The sequence below is a fragment of the Strigops habroptila genome (assembly GCF_004027225.2).
Source record: "Strigops habroptila isolate Jane chromosome 13 unlocalized genomic scaffold, bStrHab1.2.pri S16, whole genome shotgun sequence".
Classification (NCBI taxonomy): Eukaryota; Metazoa; Chordata; class Aves; order Psittaciformes; family Psittacidae; genus Strigops; species Strigops habroptila.
In genome coordinates, this window is record NW_022651054.1 from 10,111,421 (window position 1) to 10,131,191 (window position 19,771).

Here is a 19,771-nt window from a genome sequence, read left to right on the forward strand (position 1 = left end):
TAGAGCTGGCAAAAGCAAACAGGAAGGATACCCAGTTAATGGATACCTCAGAGGAGCCTTTGTGTGTGCAGCTTCACATGAACTTCTGAGAATGCTTCTTTGAAATGATACTATAAGAAGGCAGCTCAATATGCTCACAGGTAGAGGGTGCTGCTGTGAGGAAGATGGTGCTGCTCCTCATTTTCAGCAAGATTTCCATATAATACCAAAGTATTTGGCACAAAGCACCTCATTAGAGAAGCCATCACTGATGGCAGATGGTGCTGCTCCTCCTGACCTGCAGCAGGCTGCTACCGTTGGCTGTAACCTGACTGCAAACACTCCACACGTGGGATTCTTCCAGATGAGCAAGCTTGACATCATTTTTCATTGCCCTCACTTCAGTTTGTTAACAAACACCAGAGTTATGAGCAAGCAGCCTGATTACAGGGTTATCAAATGAATTCCTTCTGCTCACCCCACCCTTCCAACCTGCCAGCACCTGGAATTAGCAGCAAAACAGCCTTTTCTCCCCCTTCATTGTACCACCTGTGTAAGACAGCCCATTTTAAGCTGCTCATGCTATCCTGAGCCTTGAAAGAAACTGATTTAAGGCATTAAATTACAGCAAGACTTTCCCTGTGTAAAAGCGTTGGGAAATATCAAAGTGAATTCAACCACATACTGATTTGCCAAGGACTTCTTTCACAGTGAGAACTCAGCATAGATCCTCCTCTAAGTTTACTCAAGTGTAACTATGCAGCAAGAGCTCTGAAAACAGGATTTTCTTCAAGGAAGTGGCACTTCTCTAAGTCATTGGACAAAGCTGTGCACTTGCCAAAGAGCGGCTGCTCGAGTTATGAAAGAGAGGCTGTTTAACAAACAAGTGGATACGTGTCCAACTGCTTCTCCTGTCCCTGGCCAAGGGACAGGATTCAGTGGAGGTCAATGACTGCTGTGCTAAGTGAAGTAGTAATAGCCTCACTCCAAGCTCAGACCATGCTAACATAGGGCATCAATGCTCATTCTGGGCAGACACTTCCCAACCAGGTTTCCTATAGCCACACCAAGGGATTTTATAAAAAATTGTCTATTAAAATCACTTTTTTCTACTAATTCCCAGTCCCTCTTCCAAGTAAAACTTGCAAATCAGATTTGCTTTTAAACAACGCTCTCATTCACCACCACATGTGAGTAGGCACCATTTGGATGCTCTGAACTCTGTTTTGCACATAGGCAAGACAGGTTGTCTTGCCTTACACTTGTCACATACAGAGAGCCCAGCTTTTAACCAGCTTCCAAGAGCAAAACAAAGTATGTTCCTACCCTCTCAAGCACTGAAAACACACAGGTGCAGCTTCCTCCAGCTGCACAGTAATTGAAGCCAGAATTTAACAAGTTACTTTATCTTCAACAGCCACCCAGAGAACTCCAACCATCTCCAGTCACCTCCAGGCACTTTGAAACACTCAACATCTGGTCTTGGTTCAGCTGAGTAAGTTACACAGCGCTTGTAGTGAGTCATCATCAAGGAGAAGCCACAGGAGAGATGGGTCTGGGTCAGAAAGCCTGCTTTTCTCATGATGGGCACCTACATTATAATATATAGAAGAAAAAACAAGTCTACATGAAGTGCTCATTGCACCAAACAAATTGCACCAAACAAAGAGTTTGAAATTCCCATCTGTTGCAGACTTTCATTACTAATTTCCTCCAATGGTCCATATAACACAAGTGATTTACACCACCTCCACCACTGGACAGTAGAAATAAAAGACAAGAGAATAAACTTCATCGTTTTTATTCTGCAAAGCAATATGCACATCTTACAAACACAAAATTAATCTAGGAGAGAAATGTCATTTCCAAATCAGCTATTAACCATCATGCAACAAGACAAGTGAAATGTAAGAACAAAACCAAAACAGCCATCTTAACCCTACAATCACCTGCAGAGGGTTGAAAACCAAGGCTCAGATTTTTTCTATGTAATGCCAAAGGAAAATGCAAAAGAAAATGGCAGCTTTCTAAGAACAAGAAAACACGTACAAATAGAATCAAAACTGATTCAAGTCATAGTTCAAAAGAAAAAGAAAACAAAACAAAAAAGGAAAGATCAATATGATCTGAACTTTAAGTTTTTACTCTTCTGTTTGGCTGCATTTAACTTTTGTACATTGCGCCTAGGAACAATCCAGTATTCCTGAACATTGCAGCATTTCAGCCTGATGGACACCCTCTCTGCTGCAATACAGGGGTGCAAAGGAGTGAACTAAGGCCAAAAACCACAACTTTTAAGGTTTTCCCTTTTGTGGTTGTGGGTCACAATCTAAGTACTTCTGGGTACTTCAGGATAGTGGGTGATTAAGTTATAAAGCAGGTTCCTTTAGTTACCCAAGAGTGAAAAAGAGATTCAAAAAGCCCAATAAATCTGCTTTCCCCAACAGACCAAATTCCAGTTTGGACATTTGGAGTTTGATTTTAAATTTGCTGAAACAGAAATGACTTGGCTCTGCTATTTTAAAGGAGTTATGTTGAGTGTTTTCTATTTGCACCACCACCCCAATCCGTTTCCTATTCCTGCCTTTGGTCCCCAGATCAAGCCACCCTCACAGGCAACTCTCCAAGTCAGGATTGATGCAGAAGGCTGGGTGTGTGTGATAAGGAACAGCTTGGACAGTTTCCATGAGAAGCCATCTACCTTGTTTGACTTCATGCATTCATTTCAGTGAAGCAGTGTGAGCCCATAGCAGCATCAGGAGAAAACTGGAAGCTTCATTTTATCCCTAGACTTCAAACTAAGCCATCTCTAAAGCTTTGCCTTAACGTCCCTGGAGGAAAACACGTTAGTTAATACCACTTAAGTAACTGGAATTCTATAAAGGAAACATGTTCTGAAGAAAAGTGTGACTATTTTGCTTCAAATGCTTTGAAGACTGGTGAAGTGACTGAAGTCCCACACATACAGACCAGCAGGATACCATTAAATAGTGACTACAGGGTGTAACCCAAGAATCTTATGCCAGCATAATTGAGACGGTGAGATATTTGACTTGGGTTTCTTCTTTTGTGTAGTTTAGAGCAAAAGGAGGAGAGAAAAAAAGCCTCTGTGTATGTATGCAGACCTACAGTTATACTACCTGACCAGAAAGCTGAAAGACAAGATGAAAGGTCAATTAAGGCAACCAGTGAGATTGTAAAAGCAGTGGTGGAAATGTCTGCAGGAAAAGCTTAAGGAAGCTGCTCAATCAGAAGCCAGAATGAACAGCAAAAGCCAGAACGGGAAAGGGAGAAATGCATGGAATAAAAGATCTACCCTAAGAATGGACACAGAGAACAGTATGTGTTTTACCGTGTGGTTTCTGTGACCTTAATCACAACAGCCCTGGTCTTCTCCTTGTCCTTCTCCCCTGAGTGGACAGCATTACATGGAAATGGGCAAAGCTAATGAAAGTGTCATTTTCAGCTGCCCTTCAGAGATGGCTGGAGAGTCCCAAAGTGAAGCTTTGTAAGAGACTATGGGATTTCTTATTCTTTCATTATTTGCACTTGCCCAAAGCTGTGCAGAGCCCCAGCAGACTGTTCAAACAATGCACCTTTTTATTAGCTTTCCACTTTCTAGGAAGAAAACCAAGAGGTTACAGAAAGCTGCTCTGCAGCAGAGACACCCAATCCTGGTCTGAGGGCTGCGGATGGGAGCTCAAGTGGAAAGCCTTCCAGGTAGTCTCTGTGCTGACCGGTTCTCTGGTATTCAGCAAGCCAAATGAAACAAAAAGAATGACAAAGAAAAAGAACAAAATAATCAGACTTCATACTTTCCAGTAAGAAACCTTTTAAAATGGGACTTCACTTCTTTTTTTTTCTTTTTACTATGAATAAAAGCACAAGTTTGTCCTAAATACAGCACTATTAAAATGTGAATATGTATTTCTTTGTTTCCCCAAAAAAAAAAAGTATCTAAAACCTTGATATCTTTTCTTGCAAGCAAGGAGCAAACGGAAGAAAGTATTAGGCCACACAAACACACATTTAATTAATGTAGTAGATTGGTGGCACTGGAAATGCAGTATTCTATCAAAGGTGCATACTTGTTTCAAACACACTGTACATATCATTGGGCAAAAAAACCAAAGATCTGTTGGTTTGTTTGAGACACTTGCAAAGGCATCTTAACCTGCCCAGATGCAGCTAGACAAAAATATCTTGCTCTGACTATATGTAGCCATATCACTAAAGATATCTACACAAACATTCGGCTATGTCCACAGGTAAAGACTGAACGTTTCCAGCCGCACTACAATGCGGAACAAGTGCATCATCCCACCTATTCTGAATATACCTTTATAAATATGTACAAATCAATTACAGGCACTTGAAATGTCTTTGGTTGGAATAAACCAACATTGCAAGATAATGTATTCACAGAGTGTTAAGACCCAGTCTGGGTTCAGCAGGCAATGATTACGGTTCTCAGTCATTCTCAGTCAAAGGAGAGGATGGATTATGCTTCTGACAAAGCAACCTAAACAAAAGGAAAAAAACATTTCATTAAACTCAGATTCTTGATCCTGTAACAGTGATACTCCTTATCTCCATGGAGCTGGCATATCTGTCCTTGCCTTTTCAAAGAACCTTGAAAAGTCGGACTTGGAAAGGAGATCAAAGTGAGTCTGAAGGTGTTTTGTACTTAGCATAATCAATTAAACAAAACCCCCAAAACTAAAACCAGAAACTAAAAACAAAACCCCCAGCTTATACTACAAAATATCATTATGATCAAAAGGTGCCAACATTCACAATTTAATATATTCATATTTAATCTGTCAAGCAAAGTGCAGGTCTCCAGCACAGTACTGAATAAGGGCTGTTTCAATAGCTTTGCCATTGTTTTAACTGAATTCTGATTAATAACGATTAGAATCACGTATTATGTTTTATTCAGTTTTCAATCTCTTGTGCTAAAAAATGAAACTACTCCATACCATCTATTCAATGCTTCACACAAAACGGTGCAAGTAACATAGAGGAATTGCATTTCAGCACTTACTGAACTGCAATAATCCACTTCTGTAGGAGAGAAATCGAACTCAGAGGATCTACAAAGCACATATACGTATTTTGTGGCACCCATCTGTAGTGTCCACAATGAAACACCCATGTCTCTTTGAAAGGGAATTAAATCTACATCTCCAGAGATAAGAGAAACCAGCCTGTACTATGTAAAAAAGGAGGTTTCCCATGTTTCCTTATCAGAGTCAATATTTTGTTATTACACAGACTCACCTTCTCAGAGCAGAATTCTGTATTGCTTTGCCTCAGTTTGCTTGGTCTGCCTTTAATAACTGCATAGCAGAACATGGTAATCACCATCACAAAAAGAAAGTAACTGGTATGCATGAGATGCAGGTTTATTAGAGAGCGATCATCCTGCATAGAGAAGTAAAACCATTTACTGACAATCCATCGACAGCTGGCATTTTATATTAAAGCAGTAATTATCAGATCAACACAGAAATTACTTCATGAATCAACTTTCTTCCCTTTATGCAGCTGGCAGAGTAATGGAAGCGATTCCTAATTGTGGCGCAAAGAGCCAAAACGTTTCTTATGTTCAACATCTATAGTTGAGATCTCTTCCCACATACTGGAAGTGTCTTTTGCCAAATGATTTGAAAACATACATGTTAGTTAATAAAAGCTGAGGCACATGGAGGTTACGGGAAGACCATCACACCCACCAGGGGTACAGCACACCCAACTCTGTCCCATCCCTCACACTACAGGAAAAACCAGCCCCGAGTGTGACTATTTTAGGACATGAACAGAACCATATGCAAATAAAACAGAGCTAAGCATTTATACAAGGTAACATATAAAGCCACCACAGCACTTACATCTGGAACTATAACGGTTAGTTTGGGGTTTAAAGCGTGATACACTTTCCCGATTGCTCCTTTGTAACACCAGAAAGGGTTATAATCTTGTGCATATTTTGTATTAGAGTCTCTTGCTGTGGTGAAGATCTTGTACCAGAGTGTGGCATTGCTGTATGTTTCAGGAACACAATGTGGTGGCTGACTGCATTAAAACAGAAATAGTTAGCACTTTAATTACCATTCTCCATGTTCAGCAAGAATAACATTTAGAACTGAGTCAAGCAGCACAAAACATGGTGTTATTTTGGACTTTTCACAACAAGAACAAACCCCAAAGCTTAACCAAAAGGGTGTACAAAACCCATATGATTCCTGTACTAAAATGAGAATTTAACTGCATGTTGTTCCAGTAAGTCAACATCCCACAGCTTAAGCAGAAAAACACTGGGATTCATAGGGCTTCACACACTCATCTCATGGCTTTCCAGGTTGTATTGAATAGTGGCAGGGAATCTAGAGAAGACAAAGGAAAACTATTCTGATGAAAGGTCTGTACCTGCTGGGGTATGTTGCTTTGCTACCATTTGGCTTATGCTGATCTCTCAGCAGGGAAGAGGAGAAAAACTTTAGTGTCAAGCCTTAGCTCTCACACAAGTTAGTGAAATTAAACTATAGGGCACCTTCCTTCAACAGTCACAGATTATTTTGTTCCCATTGACATTAAATCACTCTTTGAAAGGCAGGTAGGGACTATAATTCAAAATATCCACAGAGAAATCTAGTATTGCTAAAAGAGAGCAAAAGCCTCAAGATTTTTACTATGGGGGGAAGGAGGGCACATACATCACTTCCAGTCAATGCTGAAGTTCATGAGGAAGTAACAACCTCAGAGAACCAGCTGAGGAATTAATCACTCAGTAATGAGTCTAGGAAAGAGTGTTGAAAATGCACTTACACTGTGACAGGAAACACATTGCTGGCTGCTGTCACAGTCATGCAGGTTGTGAACACAACCTGCTCGCAGTGGCCGTGAAGAACGCAGTCATCAGAATTCCAGGCAGCTGGTAGGGTGAACGTAATATTTATCTCCTCGTGGGATTCTCTGCCTTTGAGAGAGAGAGAAGGAAAGCTGGTTTTTATCCACAAAAGTATCTGAGCAACCATCACTAGGATAAGGACAACACGCAAATGACTAAGGCAGCAACCATCACCCTGAATCTGTACCTCTGAAGTCATCCAGGATCTTCACTATCAACAAAGAGAGCAAAAAGAAAGTTAAAAACCAAACCAAGCTACAAAACTCCCAGCTGTTGGTCCTTCTAATCTCTCCTGCCCCAGAAGAAGTGGGGTCATTAAGCAACTTGCAGCACTGAAAACCTCCCTGTTTCTAAGGGAATTCATGCATGGTTGGAGAACTGTATTAGAAAGTAAATCACAGATTTGTGGCCTTTCTCCTCCCAAAGACTTTGTTCAACATTTGCTTTTGCTGATGCTTGCTTTTCAAATTGGAGACAGTTCTGTAGACAGAAAGGTGCAGATTAAATAATGCACATTATCTCTGTGTGGATATATCCATGCTGAAAATAAATCCAGGCTAACAGAAATGGGACTTGCACTTGATAGCTCTTAAAGCAGTAGCAAAATATCAACAACATAAAATACAGTAACACAGATTTACAGCTATGGTAAATGTCTCTTCACAGGCCTCTGAGGTTCAAGACACCTTCAGGCATTATTACAAAATGCAACCCTGGTAAAAGCTAAAACTCATTGAGGTTCTATCACTGATTTCTACTGATTTCCTACAGTCTCCTGTCAAAACTTACACAGCAGATCTGTCTCTTCACACCACAGAAACAGTAACCATCTTATTTGTTGCTGTTTGTAATATTAAAGCTTATTCATGTATGCATTTTAAACTCTATTTTTTTTAGACAACATGCTACTTGATCTTTAATGTACGTACATTAATGTCTTTAAATGTGAATTAAGGACTTGAAGATGTATCAAGATACAACTGAAGATAGTCACTATAGAAGCTTTTGCTGCTTGGAGTTTTGCTAGCTTAAAAATTACCTTCCATTGTCAATAAGTTAATCATTTAAAGCTGCAAAGCCTAATCTCAGCATACCTGCAGGTTCTTTTCCATTCTGAATGCAGGGAAAAGTGTTTCTAGCAAACAAGTGAAGGGCTCTATATAGGAATATACTCACAACAGATCTGGAAACACATGTTCTAAGCAAAAGATTTATCTCACCAACAATAAGCTGGTGAATTTTTACATGACTATACAGTTATCATGCCAATTCACAAAGGTCAAGTCTCACATACCTGAGAGTCCAATTTGGTGTCCAAAAATGGTGGAACTTAGATGTGTGACATTGCGTGAATACCCGCCGAATGGTCTGAGTGGGTCCAGTGTCAACGTGATGGTAACAGAGACGTTTATTGGACCTGAGTCCTCAAGAGTCTGTGGAGACTGTGTAGAAGATCTCGCCTGTCCACTAGTCACGGTACTCTCTGGAGTTGTGGTATCATTGATGAGATGCTTTAAGGTTTCATTCTCAGATATACAGAAGTCCAAATCATTAAACCTCAGGAGGAAAGTATTCCAGTCCTTAAAACAAACATGAAGATTTCAACCAGATCAGCAAGTTAACTGTTGGCTCCCACTTCTCTAGAGCAGTGCAGACCTTGATATTACCAGGCCATCTGCAGTTCCAAGCCATTTAACAGAATTACACGGCTCACAAAGCAGCACAAACACCACCATCGCTATCTCAACAACGGGGCAAGTTGTTTACAGAAGTCAGACATGTTCAATCCCAGCCACTGCCTGGCTGCTGCTCAGTGCAGCAGCAGAACATCCTTTAGACTACAAAAAGAAGCTACTAACTTGATCTGTTCTCACCACACTCAGGGTATGAGCAGTTTCTAGCAAGGTTTCCCTCACTAGGGAATAGCACTATTAGATAATACTTGATGCCCCATCCCTAGCAGCATTAAAGGCCAGGTTGGATGGGGCTTGGAGCAACCTGCTCTAGTGGAAGGTGTCCCTGCCCGTGGCAGGGGGTTGGAACTGGATGAGCTTTAAGGTCCCTTCCAACCCAAACCATTCTATGATAAGAAAGTTTCACAAACAAGGTAGCTGACACAACAGAGTAAGAAAAAGAAATGCTTCTAGATGTAGTAGGGAAGATTCATGTCAGATGATTCTACTTTGTCCTTGAAATAAACCAAGACTATTCAAACATACATACCAATAACCTCTTTCCTTACAGAATTAGAGGCAAGTATAAATGAAGGCAATCTCCCATCAAACTCTGCACACTCCCATGAGATGGTTATTGTGGGGTGAAAATCCCACCTCATTCACTTTGGGCATGTTCTTCAAATTAGTATTCCCACTGTTTAGTCCAGGAAATCTTTTTGTACCTACCTCCGTCATTTCTGGTGACTTGATCTCCTTGATTTTGAAGAAATAGCCCAGTGTCAGAAAAGCTATTGCCATAGCACTTACACTGATCATAAAGACCACAAGTGGAGGTCGACTGCTGATGTAAACCTTCAGGTTCTCCAACAAGTTTATGTAGAACATTATTCTGATTGTTCACCTGAAAGCAAAGAATATTACAACAGTGACTGGCCCTGTTGTGTGTAGCAACAGGGGTTACTAGATCACATAAGAGAAAAGTTTGGTGACAAAACATGGGATCGTATACTTAAATGAGATTCAATTTCATGACACTCTATTGCTCATTGATCACAGACTCAGTGTGCCTTAAAGAAAGCACAAATCAAAACATGCTCCACATCACCTTCTCAGCACCTGAAACTGCCAACTCAGAATAAATTTGAAGAAAAGAGGACAACTTCTAGCACAGCCAAATATTAAGCAATAAACCCAGTTCTTTTTTCTCCCCACACACATAAGCAGGATATACACTGCTACATTTTAATTCCAGTAATATCTGAATTCATCAAATTACAGTGTGGATGGAGTTGTAATGCAGCCCAGAGATCAAACTTTCTATGTCCTTGCATACACTTTCAAAACTGAGGCTGAAGCCTTAGAGCTCCTTCTTCACCCTGTCCCTAGCCCCGACTGCCTCTACCTTCAAACTACGAGCAGAGAAGCAGCTTACATCACTTTAGGCTTCTGCACCAAGAATCCTGTGGTCAGAAACACCTAAAAACTGCATTGGGGTGGAGGCTGGAAGGCTCCTTTATTTGATTCTTGCAGGATCTAGTACATAAAATGTTATATTTTGCCTGATTCCCCCTCTGAATTTTCATTTGCAGAGCAGAAAGACCCAACCTCGGTTTGCTGTATCAGCTTACCCACCAGCAGTCACAACAAGAAGTCCAGTGGTAAAGGGCAGCCTTGAGGCATCTACTTCAGGAGCTCTGGAAGGAAGGAACTTCAAGCAAACCTCTTCTTTTTGTCTTACCTAAAAGTCCTGGTTGAAAAGGCTTTTAAACCCAAACTAAACTAGAAAGGCAGGAACTGTTCTGAGCAATGTGTTGCTTAAACCTAAATTCATAGGAAAAGGCAAACTTCGGGACTACGTTCTGAAGAGTTCAGCACTTCAGTGGTTAATGTTTGAGCATTCATACAGATCTGATAACATTTAATTAAATAAAGAACATTGCTCCCTGCAGGTCTGGGTGATTCTCATTGACTCTTATCAGAAGCACACGTCACTTACAATCCAGATGTAGACTGGCTGAGGAGGGATAAGAGGATGAGAGGGGCAGGTTTTGAGAAAGAGGGCATGGGAGAGAATGATGTTTGATCAACTGATTTAAAAGAAAGCAAGAGAAGGGAAAAGGACAAGCTTTCAAAGTCTTTTTCAGATCCTACAATGATCACAACTTTCTTGTGCATACCCAAGATTTTACTGGCAGAAATGCTTCCATTGTTCCTAACAGAAGGAATATTGTCAAAACCTGCAAAACTGCCCCAGAGAGGAGAAAATTCAACTCCGTGAGATGAGAGCCAAGGTCCTGTGGCAATAACCCAACACTGAGTTGTGCTTGCTGACTTTATCCTCCCCTCCTCACACACCTACTTGCTCTCCTTGGTGAAATGTGCTGAACTGGTGCTCTCTCCAGAGCACCAGATCACCTCCTGGGTTTACTGTATTGCACCATCAACTGATTTTCATCCACTCTGCAAAGACCAGGAAAGCCAGCAACTTTTCCTCAGCAAGAATAGGTGCTGCAAACATCTCTTTACACAAACACAGTGTGTCTGTGCCGTGGTTTAAGCCCAGCCAATATCTCAGAACCATGCAGCCGCTTGCTCACTCCCCTCCTTCTTCCTCCCTGCTCCTGGAGGGATGGGGAGGAGAATCGAAAGAATGTAAACCCCACGGGTTGAGATAAGAGCAGTCCAGTAACTAAGGTATAATACAAAACTACTGCTACCACCAATAATAATAATGATAAAGGGGAGAGAATACAATTGCTCACCACCTGCCAATTGATACCAAGCCCAACCCGAGCAGCGATCTGGGCCTTCCGGATAACTCCCCCCAGTCTATATACTGGGCATGACGTGCTGTGGGATGGAATACCCCTTTGGCTAGTTTGGGTCAGGTGTCCTGTCTCTGCTTCCTCCCGGCTTCTTGTGCCCCTCCTCACTGGCAGAGCATGAGACTGAAAAGTCCTTGATCGGAGTAAGCATTACTTAGCAACAACTGAAAACATCGGTGTTATCAGCCTTGTTCCCAGGCTAAAATCAAAAACACAGCACGGCACCAGCTACTAAGGAGAAAAAAGACTGCTACAGCTGAACCCAGGACAGCCTGAGAGTGAAATGTACGGTGTAGGGAAAGGATAGAGGAGGAAAGAAAAGGTGATATAAATATGCACCTTACCAGAACTTCTATCTTTGTCCAAGACCAGCTGCGCTATGGCCAAATAGGCCACTGAAGGTCAGAAGAAGGCAGGAGAGGGAAAGGGAGAGCTGGTGTTCGCAAGGATCATGCCGAGTACAACCCGTGCTTCTGCTTCCTATCTTGTCACTGGCAGCTAATTCCTTAAATGAGCCCTAGTTAAAAATCCCAGACACTCCATCTAGAAACATTGGAGACACATGTTGAGATGGAAAAAGATCAAAAGATAAACCAAAAGCAGAGTTGTGTTCAGTGTTCCCTTCTGGATTTCCTTTGGAAAATAACAACACAGATGCAGGCTTTATTACGGTATTTAATCAAAGCTGAATGTCACCCGCAGCATATACAGCACTGTGATTCCTTTTGAAAGGGGCTTCCAACAGCTCCATTAGCATGGTTGTTTACCACAGGGGCTAAAATCAGCTGTAAAACTGGATGTGCTGAAAAGCATACCTATAAAAATATTTGGGTTAATATCTTTATGTAAGAGATCACCAGCTTTTAAGTGCTGCTTGCTTAATATGCTCCCATAAGTCAACGGCTTTGAAAGCAATTAGGAAATGCTATAAGCTGCAATTTCCGAAGTGTAATACGCCTTTTGAGCATTTGTGAGAGAAAAGGGAACAACTGTGGATTTCAGTACTAGAGCTGATGTGAAAATAGCAGTAAGACATGGCTGGTGTAAACCAGAACTAAGAGGAATGTTTCCACCCTGCTGCCTGCAGAATTACTGATTCTTTTATGGAATAAAGTGTTTAAATAACACTAATTATCAAAGAACTTGTGAATCAGATCAGTGCATGTAAATCAAAACGTGTATTCCCTCTAGATTTAAGGGTTTGGTTAATGGTCCTCACACTTCAACTCCTCCTTTTATTAGGAGCTGTTAGCACCCCCCTCTACTGTGCTCTGGTGACACCTTCTCTGCAATCCTGCATCCAGCTCTGGGGCAACAGCACAAGAGGGACATGGAGCTGTTGGAGTGAGTCCAGAGGAGGCCACGGAGCTGCTGCGAGGGCTGGAGCAGCTCTGCTCTGGAGCCAGGCTGAGAGAGCTGGGCTGGGGCAGCCTGGAGAAGAGAAGGCTCCTTAAGAGGAGACCTCAGAGCAGCTCCAGTGCCTAAAGGGGCTACAGGAAACCTGGAGAGGGGCTTTGGACAAGGGATGTAGGGACAGGACAAGGGGAATGGCTTTAACCTGCCAGAGGGGAGGCTGAGATGAGCTCTGAGGCAGAAGCTCTTCCCTGTGAGGGTGCTGAGGCGCTGGCACAGGGTGCCCAGAGAAGCTGTGGCTGCCCCATCCCTGGCAGTGTTCAAGGCCAGGTTGGACACAGGGGCTTGGAGCAACCTGCTCTAGTGGAAGGTGTCCCTGCCTGTGGCAGGGGTTGGAACTGGGTGAGCTTTAAGGTCCCTTCAACCCAAACCATTCTCTGATAATTCTAGGAAATGCTATTCCTCTACCAGCTCTAGCTGTAAAGAACAACCTCCTCTGCAAAATGAATACCTAATGAATATAATTTAAACTTTCATTTCTTTTTCACACAGTTAAAAAAAAAAAAGGAACTGACTGCTATTATCTATTGGCAGGTCAGGAAAGCAAGATCAGATTTCACTTTTTAGCTAAATAAATAATGTAGGAAGCAGCTCTAATAACCGCTGCCGGCCTCTCTGCACTCCGGCTCAGCCTTTTCATACTGGTGCAATAAAAATCTCCACAGTCAGCCTAACAAGGAGCTCAAGCACAACAGGAAGAATGAAAACTGCCAGCCTGGAACATTGGCTGCCAACTCCAAAGCAATTGCTCAGTATGGAGGTGTGTTCATCAAGACCAAATGCCACGTTCGGGCAGAGTTAGAGCTGACGGTACTCACCGGGAAACACTCGACAAGCACCGGGGAGATATCGTGCTCTTAAATCAGGCCCCACAAACCCTGGAAATTGTGTCATACAGTTAAAAAGATACAAATGGTGAAGGATGGAAAGACACAACAGTTCGTATGCCAGAGTTCCAGGCAAACACAGAATTGGGGAGCCTAAAAAGCGAGGAAATAGTCACTCTACACTTTAGGGAGTCTTCCTACGGCACAGCCCAACATCATACACAGTGACCTCAAAGTAGCAACAGCTTAAATCCTTCCTCTTTTCTACATGGTAGAGCATAGAAAAGGTAACTTCTGAAAGAGACCTATGAGGTTTTCAAGAATAAACTACAAATAAGGAAAATCATGAAGTCTACTGCAAAGACCAAAAGATCAATGCAGTGAATCATAGCAGAGGTATTAAATTCCCATTTCAGGGCTTAAAAGCAAAGGAACTGAATTCCTAACATCAATTTAAAAGATGTGTGCTGTCCTAAAGCTGGTATTAAAAGTAAAATTGCAGTTGCTAAAAGGGAAAAGAACCCCAAATCATTCAGTTTAAAGAGGTCAAAATAAACGTCTGACAATCTTTATATGTATCTTGCCATAATGTCAACTACCATCTTTCCACTAGAAAGCTTAAAACAATGTCATTTCCTTACAAATATTTCCCCTTCTTGTCATGGATGTAAGACCTGGAGGGGTTTAAATAATACTACTACTGAAACATCTTAAGGAAGAAAACTGCAGGTGGAAGAGAAGGACAGGAAGCCAGCACCAACCCATCCCATCAGCATTCCATTAAGACCTCGCATGTTTTCTAAGCCTGACCATCTTATTGCACATAATGATGTTCAATCTTAACTGTGCAGTTCAGTTTGTTTGTAAATCAATTATGTTTTCAAAGATACCCCATTACTAGTAGTACAACAGAGGTTAGGAAATGGGTCATACTAGGGTTAACTATTTGGTATGAAAATAATATGCCAGAGAAACACTCATAAACACAACTGAACCAAACTATGATTTACTTAGCAAGCCATCCATAAATAACATGCAAACACAGACACAGTGTTGATCTCAAACTAAAGTGCCTCTCGTTTAAGAACAGTAAACAGCCGCAGGTACCAAAAATATCTTCAATTTGTTTTTCTTCTCTTCAAGCAAACCTGATGTCTAACACCTAACACACTAAAATAGTAAAGCAAAATAGATGACGGTAGTGAAGCTGGGGTGGGTATTGGGATCAGTGCCATTCAATATCCAGTGACAGGGACAGTGGGATTAGAGCACTCTCAGCAAGTTTACTGATGATACTAAGTTGTATGGTGCAGCCGACACACAGGAGGGAAGGAATGGGATCCAGAGGGACCTGGACAGGCTGGAGAGGTGGGACTGTGCAAACCTCATGATGTTCAACAAGGCCAAGCTCAAGGTCCTACATCTGGGTTGGGGCAAACCCAAGCACAAATAGAGGCTGGGCAGAGACTGGATGAAGCAGCCCTGAGGAGAAGGACTTGGAGGTGTTGGGTGATGAGAAGCTCCCCGTGACGCAGCAGTGTGTGCTTGGAGCCCAGAAACCAACTGTGTCCTGGGCTGCACCCCCAGAGCGTGACCAGCAGGTTGAGGGAGCGGATTCGTACTCAAGAGTTCATATTCACTTTCGTATACAAGAGCTCTGGCTTGGGCAAATTTAAAACCTTCCATCTTCTGCAAGCCAAAATCATGACTTACAACATGACTTATTGTAATCTAATGTGGACTACAATAAAAGATACAGTACTAGATTGAAGGACCTTCAAGATGTATTAAAAATGCTCTTCTGGTTACTGCTGCTTAGCATCAGAGCCTGGGAGAGGAAGGCAAAATGAAATGATTTGGTTTTATAACATCTGTCAAAGTTGTATGAGAAATCAACTCCTGCATTTACCATACTGACAACAGCCAAACAAATGCAGTTCACAGACTTTACTCAAGAAGTATGAAAAGCCTCAGTAACAGTTTAATAACCGGAAACTGGTTTAGTGACTAAGTGAAGAAGGTTAATCGTTGACTTCACTAAACTACTCACTGAGGAATGTGGTACCGAATCCAGCAAAGTACAGAAAAATGCCAGGAAAAGGCTCTTCAGACTAATGGAAAGTGTTGCTGGAATGAGAACTGTGAGGAGACAGAGACGCAGACAGATACACAGCTTGAATCACAAGCAGAAAATGACTGACAAGTTGAGGAAATGGCAGCTTCAGTGGGAACAGCAAAATAAGAGTTCGGATGCAGACAGAAGGTACACTGGCAGTGTACAAGAAGCAGGAAAACAGCCAGAGGCTGTGAAGGAGAAAATACCAACAGCAGCAAAACCGACTGAAACGAGGGACCTGGGCAATAGCTGAAATATGAAGGATGTGGCAGAAATATTACCATGTCTGAACACTTCAAGCCCTGTTAAAAGAAACAGGACTTTCATTTCCTTGGCCCAAACTCACCTAAATAAGTACAGTCTCCATTTACAGATGGATAATGAACAAAACCCCATGTGCCAGGACATACACAAGTTTTCTTCCAAAGTAAAACCCAGGAGTTCTGAGTTTGGAAACAGCTTTATTCACAGCTCAGAATGGTCTCCTCAAAGAAATTAAACTCCCAACACACACTTGCTTTTGGCAAGGGGAGATTTGAGAAAAGCAGCAATTCTGACACCAACGAGTTTCGTTAATACTTAGTTTAGGGCTCATTTGATAAATCAGCTTAATTTCTACACAAAATGGTATGTTATTTAGTAAAGACAATAAAGCTGATCGCAGCTCAGAGCTGCAGGATGCTGTTGGGGAGTGTTTAAGGAGGGAGCTGCACTCCTAACACGCTGTCCCGAGGTGATGGACGTGCCAGCCTCCTGGCTCTCACCGGATGCATCCGGCTCACACAGAGGACACCGAGGTCTGTTTGTTCGTGCCCTCAGATGTTCTTCTCCCCTGACAAGAGCACAGTGTTGCTTTGTGTTATCAGGCGGCATTTCAAGTTCTTGTCTTTCAAGTGGGGCAGAAGAATGATGTTCCACTGGCCTGAGCCACTCCTCAGATCAGGGGAGGTAATGAAGCTACTAAGGTCTTAACCCCCTTTGACTACATCTGGGGTCGAAGATTAGCCTTGGAGGCACAATTCAACGTTATCTCTGCTCACTCTGCCTACGAAGTTATCCCCTCTCCTGCAGACCTGCTGACAAGAAGCCAAATGTCAGCTTATTCCCAGAGACCAAAGGAAAAGCAGGTGGATGGAAGCAGCAGTAGTTCACAAGATGAACTTAGAACCCTTTTGTACACATTCTATAACTCAAACGTATATAAAAGCTCATTAATGATTTACATGACAGGCAGGCCCAGCCACAACAGGCCTTCATACCAAGAAATGCTTCCCTGTGAGGGTGCTGAGGCACTGGCACAGGGTGCCCAGAGAAGCTGCGGCTGCCCCATCCCTGGCAGTGTTCAAGGCCAGGTTGGACACAGGGGCTTGGAGCAACCTGCTCTAGTGGAAGGTTTCCCTGCCCATGGCAGGGGGTTGGAATTGGAGGAGCTTTAAGGTCCCTTCAACCCAAACCATTCTGTGATTCTATAATACCCTTTTAACCTCAAAGCTTTTCAGAAGTTGGATGACGTGGCACGTGATCCTCTATGAACTCTTATCTAGGCTCAACACCTGTCTAACAGAGCAAATTAACCCCTATAATTACACCACTAGAGCTAACCACGCAAATAAACTTCCCCGGAGAAGACAAGCCCTTAAAAAGCAAACAAAGGGAAAGTGGAAAACGCAAATCTGTTTCGGTGCTGTGACCTGCTCCTTCTGTTGGCGTTTCCCTGTGTCCGTACCTGCGGTTACGATACCCGGTTCACAGATACCGCTGGGCTCCAGCAGCCATGTTCTAGGCATGATACACCAGAAATTCCACTATTAAAAACATCATTTTAGACATTTCGACAAGTTAAATCAGAAGAGTCAAAGCGATAAAACATGGATGTGGAGGGAAAAGCAAAGAACCAAGGTAAAGAATCGCTGTTCACAAAGGAAACGTGTTTAGCGCTACCGGGATCACTCTTCCGCACTGTTTTTCCCGGTACGAGGCCGCACACACCGACAGCCTTATTTAAACATAATATGAAGTAAATAACGAAGCCAAACCAACGCTGAACCGCATGAGCCCAGTCCCGCCCGTCCGCCGCACCGCCGGCAGACCCGCACCCCGCTTCCCCCCAGCAACACGGCCGAGGAGGAGGAGGAAGCCGACCCCAGAGCCACCCGGGCCCGGCAGCCCTCAGAGCCACCCCCGTGCGCGTCTTACCGGAGCCGCAGCGGGGTTGGCGGCCCCGGTGCGGGCGGGCGGGCGGAGGCCCGGCGGCGCTCAGCGGGGCTGCGGCGCGGGCGGGCTCTGCACCATCCCCCTGCCCCGCCGGGCGCTGCGGGGAGGCCGCTGCCGGCGCCGCTCCCGGACACCCGCCTCCTCCTCCCGATGCTTCCGGGGGACGCGGCCGCCACCTCTCACCCCGCGCGGATGGCGGCGGGGAAGGGACAAAAGTGCTGTGCGGGAGGAGCCGGCGGCGGGCGGGGCTCCGGGGTCGGAACACCCCCGAACGGGTACCGGGAGGTGTGCGGAGATCGGGGGCTGTGAGGCGCTGCTGCGCCCGCTCCTGCTTTCCTTAGGGAGGAGGCCTCCTCTTCCCTCCGTTCCCCCTTCTTTCCACTGAAAACTATCCAAAACTTGGGGTTTTTACCTTAAAAAGCAGATGGAATTTGTTATACTGAGGTCGCGCCCATAGGAGGTGTGAGGCACTCAAAGAGTGGTTGGTGGTGGAGCGATGGCAGCAGGGATAGTGCTGGTCTCTCCCCAGTGGCTGTGGGACATGCTCCAAGGGAAGGTAACGGCATTCCCAGTCCACCACAGCATCACCGGTTATAGCCATTTACTCCACCGTTAACACAAGAGCAAGGGCAGCTGCAATTCACAGCCAGGGTCCCTTCTCTGCTATCCACAGCAGTTCAAAACACCAAAAGGAAAGCAGCCCTAAGCATTTGCAATAGTTGTGGTACTTTGGAAAGGTAAAGCTAGAGTAGCTTCATGAAGATAAAGGTGAGAAATGGGCTCATCTTCAAAGACAGCCAAGGACAGGACTGAATTACTTTCCTCAGTGCTTGGAAGGCAGAAGCAGCACTGCCAATGCACATTTGGCAAGCCTCACTTAAACAACAAATCATACACCAAAGACCTTGTACAGTTTAATGAACCAGTCCTCCCTTTAAAATATGTTCTTTACTACAGCAAAATGGAGTTCACATGCAAAGTAGTTTACAATATAAGTTCCAACTCCTAGTAATGAGCTGCACAATTTTTCGGTAATACTGAGCTAGTAGTGGGCTGTTGAAAACAAGTGATTTTTGATCCTGTGGCTGTCACCAAAGCAGAGCAGCCTGTATTCCAATTCACTGTAAGGCAGTATTTCAGTTTAACTCCCTGGGTCACAAGTAACTTGTTCATAGATACTATTTCATAACTTCTTGCATCACTGGTGTCTCTTGCCATATCTAACCCTGAATTGCCTGTGGGACCAGGGCATCAAGAGCACCAGTGCCTGGTCCCAAGCGGTCTTGGGCTTGCCAGTCTGAATTGTTAACCCTGGAAAGATACTCTGCAGTTACCACTAAGGCAACTGAAGTACTTCACTTTTAAGCAAGATAAAACCATCCACCTGTTTTACCTACAGACAGGTCATTTGCCTAATAAAATATTGACAGGGTCTTAAAGCGAGTTACAACACCAGAATGCAAGTTCCTGTGAGAGCTGCTCCTGGTGTTGTTACTACCCAGGATATACTATGACTTGGAGCAAACTAGTCCTGCTGGCTAACTTTTAGGTGGGGTATGGAAATCCATCTTACCTGCCTTATGGAGGATTTGTTTGCTGAAAACACTCCCACTGTAGTGGCTTGATAACAAGATGGCATTTGAGTAAGAGATACTTTAGTTACAAATGCACCAGCAAGCCGTTCTTAAGTACTTAATCACTACAATGATCTTTCTGCAAAGAAAAAGACATTGTTACCTAGACTTGCACTTGAATGGCTAAGAACTGTGTCTCCCAAAACGCAGGGAATGCTGAAGCAGCCACAATTA

The 19,771-nt window shown here is 43.4% G+C and overlaps 1 protein-coding gene across 1 annotated transcript; it reads right to left on the bottom strand.

Annotated features, from left to right (window-relative positions):
* Nucleotides 1-1,764: 1,764 nt before the first annotated feature.
* Nucleotides 1,765-18,169, bottom strand: TMEM248 (transmembrane protein 248). Its single transcript, XM_030472215.1, has 7 exons — nucleotides 17,946-18,169; nucleotides 9,295-9,469; nucleotides 8,187-8,472; nucleotides 6,811-6,961; nucleotides 5,874-6,057; nucleotides 5,263-5,406; nucleotides 1,765-4,501 (listed from the first exon to the last, which is right to left on the bottom strand). Exons 2-7 carry the CDS (start codon nucleotides 9,451-9,453, stop codon nucleotides 4,481-4,483), a joined length of 945 nt encoding a protein of 314 aa, XP_030328075.1. The 5' UTR covers nucleotides 9,454-9,469; nucleotides 17,946-18,169; the 3' UTR covers nucleotides 1,765-4,480.
* Between the last annotated feature and the right edge of the window lie 1,602 nt (nucleotides 18,170-19,771).

What these genes read in the sequence shown, in the direction of transcription:
- TMEM248 (XM_030472215.1), bottom strand. Translation starts at nt 9,453, where the DNA reads ATGTTCTACATAAACTTGTTGGAGAACCTGAAGGTTTACATCAGCAGT. An exon ending in ACACCAAATTGGACTCTCAG is followed by an intron (nt 6,962 to 8,186) that starts GTATGTGAGACT and finishes TCTCTCTCAAAG; the next exon opens with GCAGAGAATCCCACGAGGAG. An exon ending in AATGTGTTTCCTGTCACAGT is followed by an intron (nt 6,058 to 6,810) that starts GTAAGTGCATTT and finishes GTTTTAATGCAG; the next exon opens with TCAGCCACCACATTGTGTTC.